Source organism: Perognathus longimembris, chromosome 6 (genome assembly GCF_023159225.1).
Source record: "Perognathus longimembris pacificus isolate PPM17 chromosome 6, ASM2315922v1, whole genome shotgun sequence".
In the NCBI taxonomy this organism is placed as follows: Eukaryota; Metazoa; Chordata; class Mammalia; order Rodentia; family Heteromyidae; genus Perognathus; species Perognathus longimembris.
The window spans coordinates 6,973,009-6,992,478 of NC_063166.1; the positions used below are offsets into that span (position 1 = coordinate 6,973,009).

Below are 19,470 nucleotides of genomic sequence, written 5' to 3' on the forward strand. Positions count from 1 at the left end.
GTTTGTTGTTGGGCTTTAACTCAGGGTCTTAGCACTGTCTCTGAGCTTCTTTTTGCTCAAGGCTAGAGCTCTACTACTTGGAGCCACAGTGCCACTTCTGGTTTTCTGGTGGTTCATTGGAGATAAGAGACTCATGGACTTTGCTTCCTGGGCTGGCTTTGAACTACAATCCTCAGATCTCAGCCTCCTCAGGCATCAGTCACCAACTGAGGAACTGCCAGACTGTTTTCCAAAGCAATTGTTCCACTTTCCATTGCCACCAACACTGTATGAAGGATCCAGTTTTGTCATATCCTTGCCAACACTTGATACCTTTTTTATTTCAGTGCCAGTCCTGAGGCTTGAACTCTGAGCCTGGACGCTATCCCTGAGCTAGTGCTCAAGGTTGATACTCTGTCCCTTGAGCCATAGCTCTACTTCCAGCTTTTGAAAGTTGGAGTTAAGAGTTACCAGGACTTTCCTGCCTGGACTGGCTTTGAACCTCAATCCTCAGATCTCAGTCTCCTGGGTGGATAGGATTATGTGTGTGAGCCACTAGTGCCTGGCTTTTGATATCTTTTAAATGACAGCCATTCCTAGTGGGTTTAAACTAATACCTCATTGTGGCTTGATTTGCATTTCCCTAACGACTGATGATGTAGAAAATCTTTTAAGGTTCTTGAAGAACCTTTGTGTATCTTCTTTGGAAGAATGTGTATTCACACTCTACATTTCTACTTGTATTGTCCTTTTATTATTACAGTATAAGTCAGTTGTGTTTTTGTTACTAGCCCCTTACCAGATAAATGATTTGCTAATATTTTCTTGTATTCTCTGACTAAATTTCTCTTAAGTGTGCTTTGAAGTACTACTGGGCTATTTAAACACATTTAAAAATCTTAAACTAAATTGGAAATACATGACAGCATTTAAATTATACTTTTCTTTTGTATGTGCACTAGAACTTGAACTCTGGGCTTTGAGCTCTTGCTTAGTTTTTTTTGATCAAGGCTGGTGCTCAAACACTTGAGCCACACTTTTGGCTGTTTAGTTGGCAATAAGAGTCTCATGGATTTGTCTGCTCAGACTGGCTTTGAACCTTGATCCTCAAAGATTAGCCTCTTAAGTAGCCAAGGATTACAAGCCTGAGCCACCAAAATAATTCCTAATAGTGTGTGTGTGTGTGTGTGTGTGTGTGTGTGTGTGTGTGTGTGAGAGAGAGAGAGAGAGAGAGAGAGAGATACTGGGGTTTGAACTGAGGACAATCTTGCTAAGCCAGATGCCCTATCGCTTGAGCTCCACCTCCTGTCCAAAATTATACTTTTAAGAATAATAAGAAATAAAATTTTGGGGCTGGGGATATGGCCTAGTGGCAAGAGTGCTTGCCTCATATACATGAAGCCCTGGGTTCAATTCACCAGCACCACATATATAGAAAACGGCCAGAAGTGGCACTGTGGCTCAAGTGGCAGAGTGCTAGCCTTGAGCAAAAGGAAGCCAGGGACAGTGCTCAGGCCCTGAGTCCAAGGCCCAGGACTGGCCAAAAAAAAAAGAGAAATAAAATTTTATGAGAAAGTCTTGTATGCAGAATATGTTTTGAGGCTTCCAAACAAGGAGTTTTGAGTGCACTAAGGAACTCATCACTTGAAAGTGATCGCTGTAGGTTATACAGCACTTAAAGTGCTAGGTGCCGTTTGGATGTTCTGCATGTATTAACTCATCTAATTCCTTACCAACCCTGTGAGATAGAGTCTTGTGCTGTTGCTACTCGCTGTACAGAGAAGAAAATGCAGAGAATGGAAATGAGGTTTTCCCATTGTTCTTTGTGTTCTTTTTGTCTTGTTTGCTCCTCATCTGTGGTAGCGAGGGCCAGGGAGAACGCAGATGGAGAGACAGAGAGTGGACCAATGCAGCAGTGGTTCTCAGCGTGGCACACTGAGGGGTGCGCTGTGTTGAAAATGAACTCTGCACCTTGTGGGTGGAGAGAGAAACTGGGAGAGAGCAAGGAAAGGGGTGACACTGGCTAAGAGCATCACCTTTATACTAACAATAGAAATATTTACAGAATATCTGTAGTCGGAGTCAATAGCAAAGACAGGCTTCACGTTTCATTGTCCTCTGACCGGGTGGAATTCAGCCATGGGGAAGAGCAGCTACCCTTTGGCTTGGAGGGTGAGGGGTGTCTGGTGTCTGCACTGTGGGTATTTTCCTCTCTTCCCCCACCCAGAAACCAGACACCACTCCCCGCCCCCCGCCCCCCCCGCCGCCCCCCCCCCTCCGCCCGCACATCCCGGCATTCTCGCTGTGCCTCCGTGCGCCCAGCCCCAAGCCCCTCGGCTTCAGTGTGCCTTGAAGGGCCGGGGGAATTGTCTTGCAGGTGAAGTGGCTCCCAATTTCTGTGTCCCGTGAGCACTGGGAAGCCGGCGGCGGGCTCCCGGCTGGCGGGGGGCGGAGCCGGCCGCGGGGCGGAGGGACGCCGGGGGCCCGGCCTGCCGGCCAGCCCGCCGCCTCCCCTTCGCCTTCGGGGAGCCATGAGCTGGACCTGCCCGCGCTGTCGGCAGCCCGTTTACTTTGGTGAGCTCCGGGCTGAGGGGGTGGGGGTGGGGGTGAGATGGGGTTCCCGGGGAATGGCCACGGCACGCCCCAGGCCACCTTCCCGACCTGGAGCCGGGCAGAGGTTGCTCCTCGGCCCCGGGGAGCAGCGCTGGCGGGCGGGCTGTTCCCCCGCGGGGCCGCCCGTAGAAGGAGGTAAAAGGGGGCTGTCTGGTGCTATTCTGGCTCCGCGGAACTCCGTTCTACCGTGTCCCCCCACAGCTGAGAAAGTGAGCTCCCTGGGCAAGAACTGGCACCGCTTCTGCCTGAAATGTGAACGCTGCCACAGCGTCCTGTCCCCCGGTGGGCACGCAGAGGTGAGGCCTAGCCCGGGTGGGTATACAGCCTTGCCCCTGCTTCCCCAGCCTCACCCGCTCAGCTCAGGGCCACCCACCCAGTGGGGCTCCACCAACCACCAGGTGTGCCCTGGTGCGCAGCTCGGGGGCGGGCGCATCCCGTCACTCCCCTTCCACCCCCCCTCCCCGCCTGCTTTTGCGCTGTCCCTGGACTACGGTGGCCGTTCTGGCATGCCAGCCCCTCACCCACCCCGTGTAGCCCCCCCAGGACTGGCCAGCGGACACACAGCTGGCACCCTATCTCGGGGAAGGCCTGTGAGGCAGGGCCCCTAGCCCTGAGTGACCCCCGTGCCTCTGGTTGTGCTTGTGCCCAGCACAATGGGAGGCCATATTGCCACCAGCCGTGCTATGGAGCTCTCTTTGGACCCAGAGGTAAGTACTGGCCCAGAAGGGCCAGGGGCCACAGAACCCTGCCTGCGGCTGGGAACCAGGGCTCCACACCTGACAGCCCTCCCCCAACTGGGTGATTCTCTGCAGGAGTGAACATCGGTGGTGTGGGCTGCTACGTCTACAACCTCCCCACTCCTCCTGCCCACAGCACTCCCCTCAGCCCTAGCAATTTCAGCCCCCCAAGGCCGAGGACAGGCCTCCCCCAAGGCAAGAAAAGTAAGTAAAGCTCCGCCTCCCACCCTTTGAGACGTAGCCATTGCCAAGCTGGGTCTCGGTCTTCTACCAGCTCTCTGCTCCATAGTGCTACAAGTTAATGCTTAGCAAAGCCCACCAGCCTTTGTTTTTTTGTTTTTTTTTTAAATATTCCCTCATATCTGCTGCTGGGAGGTTAACTGGATAGATGGCATTATCACCTTTTTTATGTGAAGGCAACTGTGGTGCAGAGAGGACAAGGGACCTTGTATAATCACAGAGCTAATCAGGCAAAGCTAGCCTGGAGCTTTGATCTCTTCCCCAGGCAGGCCAGCACCATGGAAGGAAACATGTAGGAGTGAGGGGTTATTAGCATGGATCCCGGCCCTCAGAAACGTCAACTTCTCTGGCCCATGTTCTTCCTGCCCCCTGGAGTGGGCAATGACAACCTGACACCTCTGCCCTGGCCAGCTCCTGTATCAGCTAAGGTTTCCTGAAGATTGAGTTGCCAACAGGGTTGGGCCACAGGGCCCCTGAGCCCCTGGAGGGATGACAAGGAAATAGTCCCTATCGCATAAAGGAATGGGGCAGGAGCTAGGGCCGAAGGGGACCTTGCTCTGGGCTCAAGGCAGGTTCATGGCTGTCTGGGGCAGGAGGGAGAGGCAGGTGGAGTATGGGTTTTGGAGGGGACAGTGCCTTGTATAGATAGGTGCTGTTAGGTAGGCCCTGGACTTCACCACAGCCAAAGCCAGGGCCTCTTCCCCATAAAGGCCCTCCCCACATGAAGACGTTCACGGGGGAGACCTCACTGTGCCCGGGCTGCGAGGAACCTGTCTACTTTGGTAAGTGACAACAGAATGCTTGTGAAGGGAGACACTGGGAGACCCCAGGCAGGTGGGCCGCTCCACTCCCAGTTTACCCTGCCCTGTCCTGCCCTGCCCTACCCCACTATACCCCGCCCTGCCCTGCCCTGCCCTGCCCTGTCCTGCTCTACCCCACTATACCCCGCCCTACCCTACCCTGCCCTGCTCTACCCCACTATACCCCGCCCTGCCCTGCCCTGCCCTGTCCTGTCCTGCTCTACCCCACTATACCCCACCCTGCCCTGCCCTGCCCTGCTCTACCCCACTGTACCCCGGCCTGCCCTGCCCTACCCCACTATACCCCACCCTGCCCTGCCTCATCCCCAAGATGGAGAACTCTATCTCTCCACCACTAGCTGAGAAGGTGATGTCTTTGGGCAGAAATTGGCACCGACCCTGCCTGAGGTGCCAGCGTTGCCGGAAGACCCTGACTGCCGGGAGACACGCTGAGGTGAGCAGGGCAGGGTGGGGGGGAGGTGGTCTGTGTTGAAGGGGTGGGGGGAGACAAGACACAGAAAGAGAGCGAGGCTGAGATGACCTTTTCTCTATGTTCCAGCATGATGGCATCCCCTACTGCCACATCCCCTGCTACGGCTACCTGTTTGGCCCCAAAGGTGGGTGGCCCCAACTCCAGGCCTAAAGTATAGCATGTCCATGGTCTTGTAGGAATGGTGTGGTCAACTTCCCTTATGATCAGACGCACCCGAGGTCCTTCCCAACTCCCCCAGCACTCTGCCCTTGGTAACAGGGCTTTCTCCCTCAGGTGTGAACATTGGCGATGTGGGCTGCTACATCTATGACCCAGTGGAGATAAGATCCAAATGAGCTGCTCACAGCAGAGGTCATCCTACCCAAGGCTGCTCGGCATCCCCTCCCTGGCCCAATGGGAGCTACACAATTCACCATTTTCTTGGGGTGAGGGGAAGGCAAGATCTTGAGGGCTTGGGCCTAGGTTTCATGGTAGATCAGTCTCAGCACTCTCTCAAATTCTTCTCTTTTTCCTATTTGGTTAGAGGACTTAGGCCACCTTAACTTAAATGGTAGCCTACTCACCTTCCCATTTCCTTTCCTGGCAAATTTGGGAGCATCAATGTATTTCATCAAACTTGCTTATTGAGGGGCTGGGGATATGCCCTAGTGGCAAAAGTGCTTGCCTCGTATACAGGAAGCCCTGAGTTCAATTCCCCAGCACCATATATACGGAAATTGGCCAGAAGTGGCGCTGTGGCTCAAGTGGTAGAGTGCTAGCCTTGAGCAAGAAGAAACCAGGGACGGTGCTCAGGCTCTGAGTCCAAGGCCCAGGACTGGCCAAAAACAAAACAAAACAAATCCTGCTAATAAATCTAAAAACATTAAAAAAAAAAACTTGCTTATTGAGCCTCAGTGTTTCCAGTTTCTCTAATAAACTGTTGGCTCCCATGCTTTCAACTCTTCTTGGGGTGAGAGGTCTGAATAGCAGATTGTGTCGAAGGGGTCCTGCGAGTGCCCCAAGATAGCAGCGTGCGTCATGGCACACAAAGCTCTGTCCTCCTGCGCAGCCCTAGCACAACACAGCAACTGGACAGCATGCATGCGAGCCTCACAGGACAGTCCCTTCTTCAGCGCCCTCTCTAGAACAAGTGTGCTATTTGGTTTGAGTATGGCTGTGTGTTCTGTGTGAAGGTCTGCTAAGAAGCTCATCCCTTTGAGAAGTGAACAAACTAAGGCCTAGAGAGGAGAAGCCACACATCCAAGGTCACAGAGACATCGGCAGCAAGGCTAGGAACAGAGCCATTGCCAGTTCAAAGGCTTCTCATCCGGGCTCCTTCCAAATCTCATGGCCACTCCAACCCGGGAAGCATTTATTTATAGAAAGGTGCCTTCCAGAAAAGATTTACAGAATCCCCCCAGCCAAGCTCAGAATCTCCAGCAGCTCACTATGTTCTGGGAGGTTGTCCGACTGTTGGAGGCCTAATGGTGAAGGCTGGATGAACGTAGGCAGAGGACACATAGCAACCTTCAACCTTCAGCTCTAGGCAGAGAGGTCCTGTGGGCACCCCACCCCCAGTCACAAGGGCCTGCCCCTGCGCTCTCCACTCCTGCTTCAGAACCTCTGTGCACAGCTCTCCTCAGCTCCATTCCGTCCAGACTGCATCTCTCCCTCCTGACGGCTGCGGGAGTTACTGGGGAGGAAGGAATTGAGAGCCATGGGAGGGTTTAGTCTCGGGAGCCTGCTGCCCCATTAGGCTTGGTCCAGGGCCCCTCCTAGCTCATAGAATAAAAGCATAGATGCCTGTGAACATCCCTCGTGAGCAGGCATAGCTGAGTGTGCACACCTGTGCCTCTTCTCGAATATCCTGAGGTGCTTGTGTGCATACACATATACAGACTTGTACATTTTTATGCAAACAGCACACCCCAGGGTATCAGCTGAAATACGGGTGCATACTCATGTACATGTGCCAAGTACATTTGTGCAGTTAGTTATGTCTTACCTTCTGCATCCTCAGGTGTGAAGAACCTGAAAACATCCCCCCCCCATATACTCACACACACACAGTTTTATACACACACCTCATTTTCTCCACATCCTGGATGGTCTCTGGCAGTTGGGCCTTCCTTGTCTCTGGCAGCAGGACGGCAACGCAGCCAGCCAGCAGGGCAATGCCCCCATAGGTCAGCTTGGGCAGCGGCAACCATACTACATCCAGCAATGCCGCCACTGGGGCCAAAGAGGCCCCCAGCCTGCCCACCAGTGCGCACAGCCCCAGCCCTGTCTGTCTGTTCAGAGAGAGGATGAGAGGCTTTGGGTTTGGGATCATGCCTCCACGTCTTCCTTCCCGGGCGGGCAGGTTTTGCTATGCTCTTCCAAAAGGCCAAGAAGTCTAGCCTGCACCGAGCTAGCACCCACCAGGGGGTGGGAGTCCTATCCCGACCACATGCAATCAGGTACAGCTGAAAGGAGGAAGGAAGCCTGCACGGGCCCAGACGCACAGCCGGAGGGCGGCCCCCCCCCCCACCCAGGGGCTGGAAGCCTGCACCGGCCCAGACGCACAGCCAGAGGGCGGCCCCCCCCCCACCCAGGGGCTGGCGGAAAGGCCCGGCTTTCTGCGCTGTGGATGAGTGGTGGGCGGCTTGGGGCTTCTCAGGACTATTTCTTCCCATGGAGGTGGGAAGGGCCACACCATGTGGGGTGGATGTCCGGCCCTCGCCGAGGCCTGTCCGCTAAACACGGTTTGGCTCACCTGAGCACAGTGGGGTACAGCTCCGACGTGAAGAGGTAGGCGGTGGTGAAGGCGGCTTCCGAAAACGCTTTCCCTAAGATGGCCAGGGCGGTGGTCCAGGCCCTGCTCTCTGTGGAAGGGGTTCCAGCGGTGAGGAGGGGGACAGGGGAGGAGCCTCCGTGAAGGCGGGGCCTGGGCGGACCCGGGGCGGAGCTTCTGCGAAGGCGGGGCCTGGGGCGGGGCCTCTGTGAAGGCGGGGTCCTGGCGGGCCTGGGGGCGGGGCCTCCACGAAGGCGGGGCCTGGAAGGTCCCAGGGGCGGAGCCTCTGCGAAGGCGGGGCCGGAGCAGAGCCTCTGTGAAGGCGGGGCCTGGGCGGACCCGGGGGCGGAGCCTCCGCGAAGGCGGGGTCCTGGCGGGCCGGGGGCGGGGCCTCCGCGAAGGCGGGGCCTGGGCGGACCCGGGGCGGAGCCTCCGCGAAGGCGGGGCCTGGGCGGGCCCGGGGGCGGAGCCTCCGCGAAGGCGGGGTCCTGGCGGGCCGGGGGCGGGGCCTCCGCGAAGGCGGGGTCCTGGCGGGCCGGGGGCGGGGCCTCCGCGAAGGCGGGGTCCTGGCGGGCCGGGGGCGGGGCCCGTGGCCAGCTCACCCTTGGACACCAGCAGCCGGATGCCGAAGGTCAGCGCGGCGCCCAGCAGCATCCCGGACTGCGTGGGGCGGCGCCCCACGCGGCTCACGCACAGGTAGACCAGGAGCTTGGAGGGCACCTCCATCGCCCCGAACAGCAGCTGCGTCCGGTACACGTCCAGCCCCAGCCCCGACAAGTCCAGAGTCAGGCCGTAGTAGGAGAAGTTCACTCCGAACCTAGACGGGGCACAGGGCCACTCTTTTCCGGAGGACCTGGTCTTTTCTAGGACGACCTCCGGCGCGCCGCCCCCCCCTCCCGTTCGCTTCCCTCCCTACCACACCGCCGCGCAGCACAGCGAGATGTGTCGCAGCCGGGATGTCCGGAACAGGTCTAGGTACGAGGGCCTGGGGGCCCCCCGCTCCCTGTCGGCCACTTTGTCCAGGGCCTGGTGAAGGAAGAGGCGAGATGGGGACGCATCCGAGCGGGGACAGTTGAGGGAACAGTCTGTCTGTCTCTCTCTCTCTGTCTTCCTCCCTCCCCCCCCCTCCTTCTGAATTTCTTTTCCTCCTCTCCAGCCCTGGGGTGCTCATGAGAGCCACGAAGGTGGCCCCTGGGAGGAGGGGACCCACAGGGCTTTTCCTGCCACGCGTGGTGCCTCCCCCAGGCGTGCGCACACACGCATTGCACACACATGCATTCACGCTCACCTCCTGGCTCAGGCTCTCCGAGGCCACTGATTTGCCATTGAGACTGGCACAGCGGAGCAAGTACCCTCGGGCCTCCTCCACGCGGCCCTGGGTCAGAAGCCAGCGCGCAGACTCGGGCACCCACCTAGGGGAGAAGCAGGAGGCCCCTCAGCCAGAAAGCCAGCCCCGCCCGCAAGCCTCCCTCCCGGCTCCAGGCTCTTGCGCATGCGGTGTCCACCCAAGGAACTCTCAGAAGCCTTTTAATGCCCAATTGACTTCGTGAGGGTGTGTGTGTGTGTGTTGTATGTCTTTTGCTTACAAGTCAGGTGCCCTACCGCTTGAACCACAGCCTTTTTTTGCTGTAGTTTTTTCTCAGATAGGGTCTTACACTTTTTGTCTCAAGCTAGCCTCAAATCACCACCCTCAGCGTCTTATGGCTTCCTGTGTATCTGGGTTGACGGATGTGATTACCGCATCCGGCTTATTGACTGACGTTGGGTCTCACTAACTTTTTGCCCAGCCTGGCCTTGAACCACATTCTCTGCTTCCCAAGTAGCTGGTATTACAGGTGTAATTACCATACCTCGTCTTCTAAGGCCAAATTTGAAAGCCACTCCTTCCCATACTTCCTTGCTCAGGCCGGAATCTCCCACATCTGAAATCCCTTCCTCACTCAACTGATCCTCCTCCCTTCAAAACTTCAGCTCCCAGCGCCAAATACTTCTGTCAGGAAGGCCCAGGAGGAAGGAGGGACAAAAGTACTGAGACACACACGGGAGCGATCTGACACGGGCGTGTCCGCACAAGATGGTCACGAGATCCCTGCCCTGCTGCCCGAGTGCCACCTCTTGCACACCCTGCCCAGCCCCCCTCTCTGAGCCCCAGTTTCAGTCTCTGCTTTCTTGCCTCTCACCACCTGTGGTTTCCCCTCCCTGCTCCACTGGTTTGCGCTGTGCCTCTGCATTTCTGCTCCTCGTGGTTCTGTATCACTTTCTTCCTGCTGGTGTCTGGCTCTCTGGCTCTTCCTCTTGATGTCTGTCTGCCTCTGGGTCCCTGCTTCTCTCTCCCCTGCTCTTTCAGCCTCTCTGTCGCTGGACCTCAGGCTCTGACCGCGCGCAGCCCTCACCGGATGCTGAGGATGCCCGGGACGCAGGGCAGCGTGGCAGCCAGCAGAAGCCACCGCCAGTCCCGGATCAGGTACCCGACCAGAGCCAGCAGCAGCACGCCTACTGTCCAGAAGATGCTGCTCAGCACGCCCGCCACCACGCGGTGCTCCACGTCCAGCCACTCCAGCTCTGAGCCCCGGGACACGGGAGGAAAGAACGGGAGGCTCGGACGCGCAGTCTCACCCCGGCCACAGCCCCCTCGGCCCTGCCTGCCCCGGCCCGCCTCACCCAGGGGCAGCACGATGATGGTGAACCCCGCCAGGGCTGAGCCGGTGAGGGTGCGGGTGATGACGAACATGGCGAAGCTGACGGAAGCGGCCGACGCCAGGCTCAGCAGCAGGGAGCTCGCGTAGGCCGCCAGCAGCAGCCGGCGCCGCCCAAACCTGCGGATCCCCCAGAATCAGCCCCCCCGCCCAGCCCCCCCAGCTGCCGGGGACAGCCCCCCCCAGCCCGCACTCCACCTGTCAGACAGATAGCCGAAGAGCACGGCCCCCAGCAGCACGCCCACGAAGAAGCAGGTGGACGTCACTTGGCTGAGGCCTTTCCGCTCACAGACCAGATCCCACTGCCAAGAGCCATCGACGGTCAGCGCCCCGGTGAGGGGGGCCCCTCCCCAGCTGGTACACCCCCCCCACCCTGGGGTCTCCTGAGGCCGCCAGCCTTGCCTGTCTCCTTCCTCCCACGGAGGGGGGGACCTGATGGCAGAAATCCTGCCCCCCTCCAGACTCTGCCCCCCCACCCACTGGATGGGGGCATAAATCCAGATGGATTTCACAAATCACAGATCTAGTGCTAGAAAAGAGGAGGGAAACAGGGAGAAGGGGGGGGCCTCTGTGATCCTTCAGAGCCCCCTTCTCCCTCCCCCTTCTCCCTCCCCCTTCTCCCTCCCCCTTCTCCCTCCCCCGCCTCCCTCCCCTCCCAAACTAAATTCAGGGCTCTGTCTCCATGGAGCCTGTGCCCAGATGGGTAAGCGGGGGCCCTCGGGGGCAAAGGCATGGACCTCAGGGCCACCTGCGACTACCCCCGGCCATGGCAGGCCCCCCCCCCCACCGCCCCCCGTACCTCGGTTGCGATGGTGGAGGAGAATTCCGAGCGGTCGTACTCCCAGCCCCGGGCGCAGGGCACCGTGGGGGGCTGGCTCCCCCGCTCCCCGGGGCCCGGCGTCCCCCTCCCCAGGGTGGTGTTGGGGAGAAGCCGGGGGGAGGCGAACTGGAGGCAGGCGCTGAACGCGCCGTCGGGCTCCCGGGGCAGGCGGGCCTCCAGCCACGCGTCCGGGCGGCTGAGGTTGGCCGGGGCGGCGGGCAGCGCGCAGCGGTGGGCAGGGACGGCAGCCAGGAAGACGGGCAGCAGGAAGTGCAGGGGGAGCAGCACGCGGGGCAGGGCCAGCAGGGCCAGGTTCCTCAGCTGGAAGGGGCCGAAGCCCCCCGCCTCCTCCAGCAGCTCCTCAAAGCGCATGCCGCCCGCCCGCCGCCCCCCGCGGGCGCCCGCGCCGCTCAGCCCGCCACCCACGCGGACCCTTGGACTCTGGAGGGGAGAGTCAACAGACGGCGGGGCGAGAACCCGCGGCCCCGGCCCAGCCCTCGGGGGCCGGCCCGGGCCTGGGCCCGCCCCAGCCGCCCGCACCCCCGGGGTTCCGCCGCCGCCCCTTCCGGGGTCACTGACACCGGGATCGCCGCGCCAGAGGCCCCCCGGGGTTCCGGGGCAGGGGAGTCCAAAGGCGCCCCGCCGGCTCCCTGGGGTGTTCTCCGTCTGCTGACGGCCAGGTCGACCTCGTGTGGCCTGTGACCTCGGGCTCAGGACGGAGGACCCCGTCTTCATGGGCGAGGGGCTCCTGGGGCTAAGTGACAAGGGTTCCCGCCCCTGGCCTGAGCGCCCCCAGGACATGCACGGGCCTGGGGGGGGGGAAGGGGGACCCCTGCACTCAACCATTCTGCGCCCATCTATTCCCGGCCACCCAGGACCCTTCCCCATCCATCCGTGGGCCCCATCTGCATGACTTCATCCACTTCCGGACCCCCCCCACCCCCCCACCCTCCCACCCTCCCACCCCCCCACCCTCCCACCCCCCCACCCCCACCGTACAGCCCAAGCAGGACAGAAGCCGGCAATGTCAAGTTTATTCGGAGGTGATTTTCCCAGACCCCAGGCCGGCAGACCTGTGTGCCCCACGATTTCCAAATGAATTTCCAAGGATGTTCTTCGGATGCTACAATGTCTGGGGGAAAAAAACCTTTGGAAACCACTAATTCAGTCTAACGCTCACTTTGAACAGATAATGGAACCAGGACTGGGGATATGGCCTAGTGCAAGAGCGCTTGCCTCCTATACATGAAGCCCTGGGTTCGATTCCCCAGCACCACATATACAGAAAATGGCCAGAAGTGGCGCTGTGGCTCAAGTGGCAGAGTGCTAGCCTTGAGCAAAAAGAAGCCAGGGACAGTGCTCAGGCCCTGAGTCCAAGGCCCAGGACTGGCCAAAAAAAAAATTAAATAAATAATGGAACCAAAGTTGGGGGGCTGCACAATGTGGCTCGGCAGCTGACTGCAGGAAAGAAAGTGAGACGGCGGAGGAAAGATGGGGCGTCGTTGCCACCCCCGGGCCGTGCTGGGCGAGGGGCTAGCCTAGCCACTGGAGCATGTGGGACTCAGCAATAGTTAATCTGGAGTTTGAGTGAATGAATTACCAACTGAATACCAAGAAATGAACAAAAACAATCCAGGGCATTCCTTCATTCAATTTTCACAATAAGCAAAGAAATCTGAACACAAGATACCATGTTAATGTACTTGGAATTAGCCCTGTAGGGAAAAAGTTGGAGCCAAGATGTTTACTTTGGCACCATTTGAAATAGTGGAAAAAAAAATCCAACAGCCCAATGAAAAACCAGTGTGGCAAAGGTTAAAAAGATTATGGAACCTTCATGTCATGGAGTACTACATAGCCATTAAATAGAACGTAAGAGAAAGAGGGTGAATAATATCAAAATGTGTTACATCTGTATATGAAGATGGCCTGAGAAATCTTACCGAAAGCTGTTCAAGGGAGCAGGGAGATGGACAGAGCAACAGAGAGCACTATTCTGATTAAAATATAATACATGCATATGTGAGATACTACGGTGAGAGCCTTTGACACCATTAGTATGCACTAAGAAATGGCAGGAAAGGAAAACAGACTCAGTTGACGGGGAAGGCAAATGGAGAAGCAGGGAGAAGGGTGAATATCTTTGAAGTACTTTAAGTGCATAACGGAAAATTTAAAAAATGAAACCTCCTCCAAGCCCAATAAAGCTATTAGGAAATGGGCAAAGGAGCTAAAGAGAGACTTCACAAGAGAAGAGATAAAAATGGCAAAGAAACACATGAGGAAATGCTCAACATCCCTGGTGGTAAAGGAAATGCAAATAAAAACAACCCTGAGATACCACCTCACCCCAGTTAGAATGGCCTATACTCTGAACTCAGGCAACAACAAATGCTGGAGGGGCTGTGGGGAAAGAGGAACCCTTCTCCATTGTTGGTGGGAGTGCAAATTAGTACAACCACTTTGAAGAACAGTAAGGAGGTTCTCAAAAAGCTCAGTATAGACCTACCCTATGACCCAGCCATACCACTCCTAGGCATCTATCCTAAACAGCAAAACCCAAGATATCAAAAAGACATTCGTACTTCCATGTTTATCGCGGCACAATTCACAATAGCCAAAATATGGAAACAACCCAGATGCCCCTCCACAGACGAATGGATCCAAAAAATATGGTACTTATACACAATGGAATACTACATAGCGATTAGAATTGGTGAAATGTTATTCGCAGGGAAATGGTCAGAACTCGAACAAATAATGTTGAGCGAGACAAGCCTAGAACATAGAAAAGAAAGGGGCATGATCTCCCTGATATATGACTGTTAACAAAGGGAGACGGAGAGACAGTAGAGACCAAGTCTGTGAACACTGTATATGTTCTTGATACATTGTATATTGTATATATGTCTACCTGACCTAGAGAAGGGAAAGAAAAACAGAACGTAAGTTATCACAAGAAATGTACACACTGCCCTACTACGTAACTGTACCCTTTTTGCACAACACCTTGTAAAAAAATTTGTGTTCAATTAATAAATTAAAAAAATGAAACCTGTGGAAACCGATTTAAGAAGGAGGGAGGAGGGCAAGGAAGAGTGATAAAGAGGAGGTGAATGGGTGTACTTGTGTGTCTATGCAAATGTCACTATGAGACCCCCTCCCCCTCGTACAACTAATGTATGCCAATAAAATACCTTTTCACAAAAACACACAAGGATCCTCATGATTACTGATAGGAATGCAAAATGTAGTCATTTCAGAACAATATGGGGATTTCTCAAAATGTTAAACAGACCTCCTTCATAATCTAACAATTCCATTTGCAGGTACCTGCCTCAGAGAAACGAGTTCTATAATTTAAACTCAATTGTATGACATGTAAATATCGTGTAAGTCAATTTATCAATTTAACTTGTGGTACAAGGATTGAACTCAGGCCACTGAACTCAGTGACCCAAAGTTACTTTAAAAGATGGATAAGAATTGTATTTCAAGACACATTCACGGCATCAAAAAAAATCACATTACATATCAGAATAGTAGGTATGATATGCTCCTCTTTTTATTTATAAGAAATAGATATATGTGGATAAGAGAGCGCTATTATTATAGCCACACCGCGTGTTCGCAAGCATTGTTTCCCGATGGCCCCGTCCAGAGAGGGAGGGTTGTCATGCTTTATTTTTTCTGTGTCTGGGACTGACTACAAGTCTGCCCTTCCTTGACCTGGGCTTCCAGCCTGGGCCTCTTTGTCTCCACATCGGGGGCCGTTCGCGTCCGGCTTGGGACAGAAATTGCTTATGTTCACTGGGTGGAAGATGCCCTCCTAGAGATTTGGGGATCAAAATGCAAAAGGTTCCACACACCCCTCCCTCCCTCGCACCACTCGCTCGCTCACCCCACCACGCCTCTGCCCCAAGGGGTGCGCAGTCTTGGGAACCCGCCGCCCTCGTCCTGTAGTGTCACAGTGCCTCGCGGCGTGGCCCTCACTGACAGCAGCTCACGTCCACACTCCAAACGGGGACCACTTCCAGCACGTCTAACCCCTTTGCTTTTGTTTGTTCTCCTGCTGATACTTAGGCCCTTCTCTTCGTCACTCAAGGTTGGCGCTCTACCACTCTGAGCCAGAGCGCCACACCTGGCTTTTCGGTGGTTAATTAGAAATAAGAGTCTCAAGAACTTTCCTATCTGGGCCGCCTTCCAGCCACAATCCTCAGATCCCAGCTCCCGAGTAGGTTTGGAGGCGAGAGCCGCTGGTGTCCAGCTCAGCCCCTTGTTTTTATAGGCCCACAGTCTCTTCCCATCTACTGAGATGATGATCGACACATAGAGCCGGAAGGGTAACTTTTTAAGTAATTCAGTAATATTCCACATCCTGTAATACTCCAATAGGAGCCAAGCAGGAGCTAAGCACCAGTGGTTCACACCTAGAACCCCAGCTACTCAGAAGGCTGAGAAAGAGAGGGTTGCAGTTTAAAGTCAGCCCAGGACAAAAATAGTCTGTGACACTCTATCACCAATTAACCAACACAATGATGAACTGGAAGCGCGGCTCAAGTGGTGGAGGGCTGACTGAGCAGGAAAGACCAGTAGAAGCCCCAATACTGGCATAAAAAAAACAACCACCCATAAACCTATCTTAATAGGCTCTAGCACAGGGTTCCATAATGAAAGACACTAACCTTTCCACTGAAATGGACATAGTGCAGAACTGTAACCCCAGAGTTTAGGCGCTAAGAAAGGATTGTAAATTTGAGACCAGCCTCAATGAGCTACATAGCTGGACTGTCTCAAAAAGAAAAAAAGTTTTCATTAAAAAATGTATAAGTTGAATAAAGATTATAAATTGTCTTGTCAGATTTTTTAAATATCAAATGCGTTTAAACACATCTTTCTTGTTCCTTTTTATGCAGGTGTGTGGGCTTGAACTCAGGGTCTAGGCACCGCGCTCGCTTTTTTGCTCCAGGCTCGCACTCCAGCATGTGAGCCGCAGTTCCATCTGCAGCTGTTTTCTTTTTGGTAGTTAGTTGGAGGTAAGTCTCATGGACGTTCCTGCCTAGGCTGGCTTTGATCTGCGATCCTCAGCTCTCAGCCTCCGGAGTAGGCAGGATTGCAGGTGTGAGCCACCAGTGCGCTGCTGAACTTGAGCCAATCTAGTGAAAAAGCTCCCCGGTTTCAGAAGTTTTGGGCGTCTGGATTTACAGAGAGGCTTTGTGGCGCAATACAAAGCAAGATGCCACGGATGATGTGGGACACACCTAACTGCGTGTGTGTGCAAGCATAGCCACAGGGCGGTGTGTGTGCAAGCACAGCCACAGTGCGGTGTGTGTGCAAGCATAGCCACAGGGCAGTGTGTGTGCAAGCATAGCCACAGGGCGGTGTGTGCAAGCATAGCCACAGGGCGGTGTGTGCAAGCATAGCCACAGGGCGGTGTGTGTGCAAGCATAGCCACAGGGCGGTGTGTGTGCAAGCATAGCCACAGGGCAGTGTGTGTGCAAGCATAGCCACAGGGCGGTGTGTGCAAGCATAGCCACAGGGCGGTGTGTGCAAGCATAGCCACAGGGCGGTGTGTGCAAGCATAGCCACAGGGCGGGGTGTGCAAGCATAGCCACAGGGCGGGGTGTGTGCAAGCATAGCCACAGGGCGGTGTGTGCAAGCATAGCCACAGGGCGGGGTGTGTGCGGGGTGGCTGGGATGTGCTAGGGCATGGTTGTGGGAGCGGCTGCGCACCGGTCCCCGGTCCGTGGCTCCCGCGGAGTCAGCTGGAGGCTGCTGAGGCTGAGGCTCCCGAGGCCACCGGAGAGCCCAGCTGCCCGCGGCTCCCTCGGCCTGGGTGGCGCTGATCAAGTTTCCTCTACCGCATCCGAGTCCCCACCTCCTCCGTACTCACCTTTGTCTCCAAAAGAGTCCCTGCTCCTTTGCCCACCGACTAGTACTCCCCACTCCCCCCCACCCGGGGAGGGGGCTGTCCTGCCCCCCCCTTAAAGGGAAGAAGAGCCCAGGCGAAGCAAAGGTCCACAGGCTTTTTAATGGTGTAATGGCTACTTCCCTTCCAAGACCCGCTCTGATCGTGACAGCAGCTTCAGCTTCCCGGGAGTGGGGGGTGGGGGGGGGGGCGCGGGGAGGGGGGGCAGAGGCCATGCAGTGATGGGGGGGGCCGGTGGGGAGGGGTGTTACATTCTGTTTGGCATGTAAACATTCTGGGTGACTCCCTGTCGCCCTCCCCAGGCCCGGGGGCTGGGAGGGCTGAGCGGAGGGGGGGCAGGCCTCTGCGGGGAGCTGGGAGAAGGCGGGGCGCCCATGTGCCTGGCACGTGGCCCTTCTCCAGGGCCCCTCTGGTGGGGGGCGGCTGGGGAGCGGGGGTGTTCTGAGCTGTCCGTGACGGAGGCGGGTGGTGGCAGAGGCGGAGGGGTGCGGTGACACTCTCTCGTAGAGGGGCTCGGGGCCTGGGGGGGCCTGGTGATGTGGGTGCCCCCCTCCCAGGCCCCCCTCCTCCCCACTCCCCTGGTGACTCAGAGGCCTGAGGTGGGTGGAGAGGCGCCCCGAGGATGGGGTGGGGCTTGGCGCTGAAGGAAGCAGGGGACAGTCCCCTCCCCGAGGCCGGGGGCCCCTACATTCTCGGGGTGGTGGGTGGCGAGGACCTGGGCACCAGGGGCCGCGCCCGGCCCCGCCCCGCGCGAGCCGATTGTCGTCGGGAGAAGCTGGCGGCGGGGCGGCCGTCGGGGCCTCGAGGCTCGGCGGGCGGGGAGGGCTGCGTGTGGAGAGGTTTCCTGAGTGTTCTGGGAGCTTCCGCGGCGGCGTGGGGGGGCCGGGGGGCCGTCCGCCCTGGCGTCCTTCCTTCCCCGGGCCGCCCTCGAGCGTGGAGGCGGCGGCCGGGGCCTGCGGGCTCCGGGGCGTCCTCGGGGCGGGCGAGGCCGGGCCGCCGCCTCCCCCCGCGCCGGACGTCCGCTCTGTGGCCGGGAGGCGGGCTGCGGGGAGCTGGGGATGGACGGATGGGGGGGGGCTGGCTGTCCCTCTGTTGCTCCAGATGCGGGCGGGGGGGGGGCGGCTGGTGGGCGGCACGGGGGCGGGGGGGGGCGGCTGGTGGGCGGCACGGGGCTGGGGGGGGGCGGCTGGTGGGCGGCACGGGGCTGGGGGGGGCGGCTGGTGGGCGGCACGGGGGCTGGGGGGGGCGGCTGGTGGGCGGCACGGGGGCTGGGGGGGGCGGCTGGTGGGCGGCACGGGGCTGGGGGGGCGGCTGGTGGGCGGCACGGGGGCGGGGGGGGCGGCTGGTGGGCGGCACGGGGGCTGGGGGGGGCGGCTGGTGGGCGGCACGGGGGCTGGGGGGGCGGCTGGTGGGCGGCACGGGGGCTGGGGGGGCGGCTGGTGGGCGGCACGGGGGCGGGGGGGGCGGCTGGTGGGCGGCACGGGGGCGGGGGGGGCGGCTGGTGGGCGGCACGGGGGCGGGGGGGGCGGCTGGTGGGCGGCACGGGGGCGGGGGGGGCGGCTGGTGGGCGGCACGGGGGCGGGGGGGGCGGCTGGGGGGCGGCACGGGGCTGGGGGGGGGCTGGAGGCTATGGCAGGGGCTCGGCACACAATCCCGAAGGGAGGAGGGCCGCTGCTCCGCGGGCTGGGCGGGGGTGGGGGGGACACGCTGCGGGCTCGGGTGCCCCCCCCCCACAGGGAGAGGCGCGGGGCCGAGGCCCCGACGGCCACCACTCTCCTCGGTGACAACTCGGGAGGGAAGCGCGCTGGCTGGAACCGAACCGCGGTCGGCCGGGCTGAGGTCGGGAGGCAGGAGGAATGGCCCCCGGCGAGGGGGGCCCTGGGCTCCGCGGAACCTTCTCGACGCCTTCCAGGCACTTCCAGCCCCCCCCCCCGGGAGGGAGGGCCGAGGGCGCGCGCCCTGCCCGCCCCTCAAGCCTGGCCTGCCCGCTGCGCCCCCCACTGTGTCCAGGCTGGAGCTGCGCCCCCCCCACCTGAGTAGACCCGTGGCCTCTGAACCCCACCTTCCCAGCCGGGCAGCGGCGGGGAGGCGGAACCCCGAGGGTGGGGACTGGCGGTTGGAGGGGGGGGGTGGAGGGGGGCCGGGCGCGGCGGGGGGGGGGGGGCTGGGAGTCTCCAGAAGGGGAGTCCTGGGTGGAAGCGGCGGAGCCTGGCCCAGCGGAGGGCGGGGCGGGCGGAGGGGGGAGCCCCCACCCCACCCCAGGCGGCGGGGCTCGGGCCGGGTGCTGGCGGGGAGGCTGGGGCCGCGATGGCGTAAGGCTGTGCGGGGAGCGACTCCGGAGTGGCCGGCGGCGGCGGGCGGTGGGGGGGCCCGGGCGGGGGCCGGGGGGCTGCCGAGGGCCCCGGGCCCCA

At 58.7% G+C, this 19,470-nt stretch overlaps 2 protein-coding genes across 5 annotated transcripts; one reads left to right on the forward strand and one right to left on the reverse strand.

Annotated features, from left to right (window-relative positions):
- The first annotated feature begins 2,465 nt into the window (after positions 1-2,465).
- Positions 2,466-5,484, forward strand: Crip3 (cysteine rich protein 3). Of its 4 annotated transcripts, none has more exons than XM_048347728.1 (8): positions 2,466-2,553; positions 2,794-2,888; positions 3,242-3,299; positions 3,405-3,533; positions 4,262-4,351; positions 4,729-4,823; positions 4,929-4,986; positions 5,136-5,484. In XM_048347728.1, exons 1-8 carry the CDS (start codon positions 2,511-2,513, stop codon positions 5,195-5,197), a joined length of 630 nt encoding a protein of 209 aa, XP_048203685.1. In that variant the 5' UTR covers positions 2,466-2,510; the 3' UTR covers positions 5,198-5,484. The 4 variants fall into 4 exon arrangements, with proteins under 4 accessions (XP_048203685.1, XP_048203686.1, XP_048203687.1 ...); XM_048347729.1 differs by having other exon boundaries at positions 4,280-4,351; XM_048347730.1 differs by lacking the exons at positions 2,466-2,553; positions 3,242-3,299 and having other exon boundaries at positions 2,831-2,888; positions 3,466-3,533; positions 4,280-4,351.
- A 712-nt stretch (positions 5,485-6,196) lies between these two features.
- Positions 6,197-11,569, reverse strand: Slc22a7 (solute carrier family 22 member 7). Its single transcript, XM_048347727.1, has 10 exons — positions 11,110-11,569; positions 10,509-10,612; positions 10,276-10,430; positions 10,008-10,176; positions 8,903-9,026; positions 8,531-8,640; positions 8,217-8,431; positions 7,597-7,705; positions 6,926-7,132; positions 6,197-6,534 (listed from the first exon to the last, which is right to left on the reverse strand). Exons 1-10 carry the CDS (start codon positions 11,500-11,502, stop codon positions 6,456-6,458), a joined length of 1,665 nt encoding a protein of 554 aa, XP_048203684.1. The 5' UTR covers positions 11,503-11,569; the 3' UTR covers positions 6,197-6,455.
- Between the last annotated feature and the right edge of the window lie 7,901 nt (positions 11,570-19,470).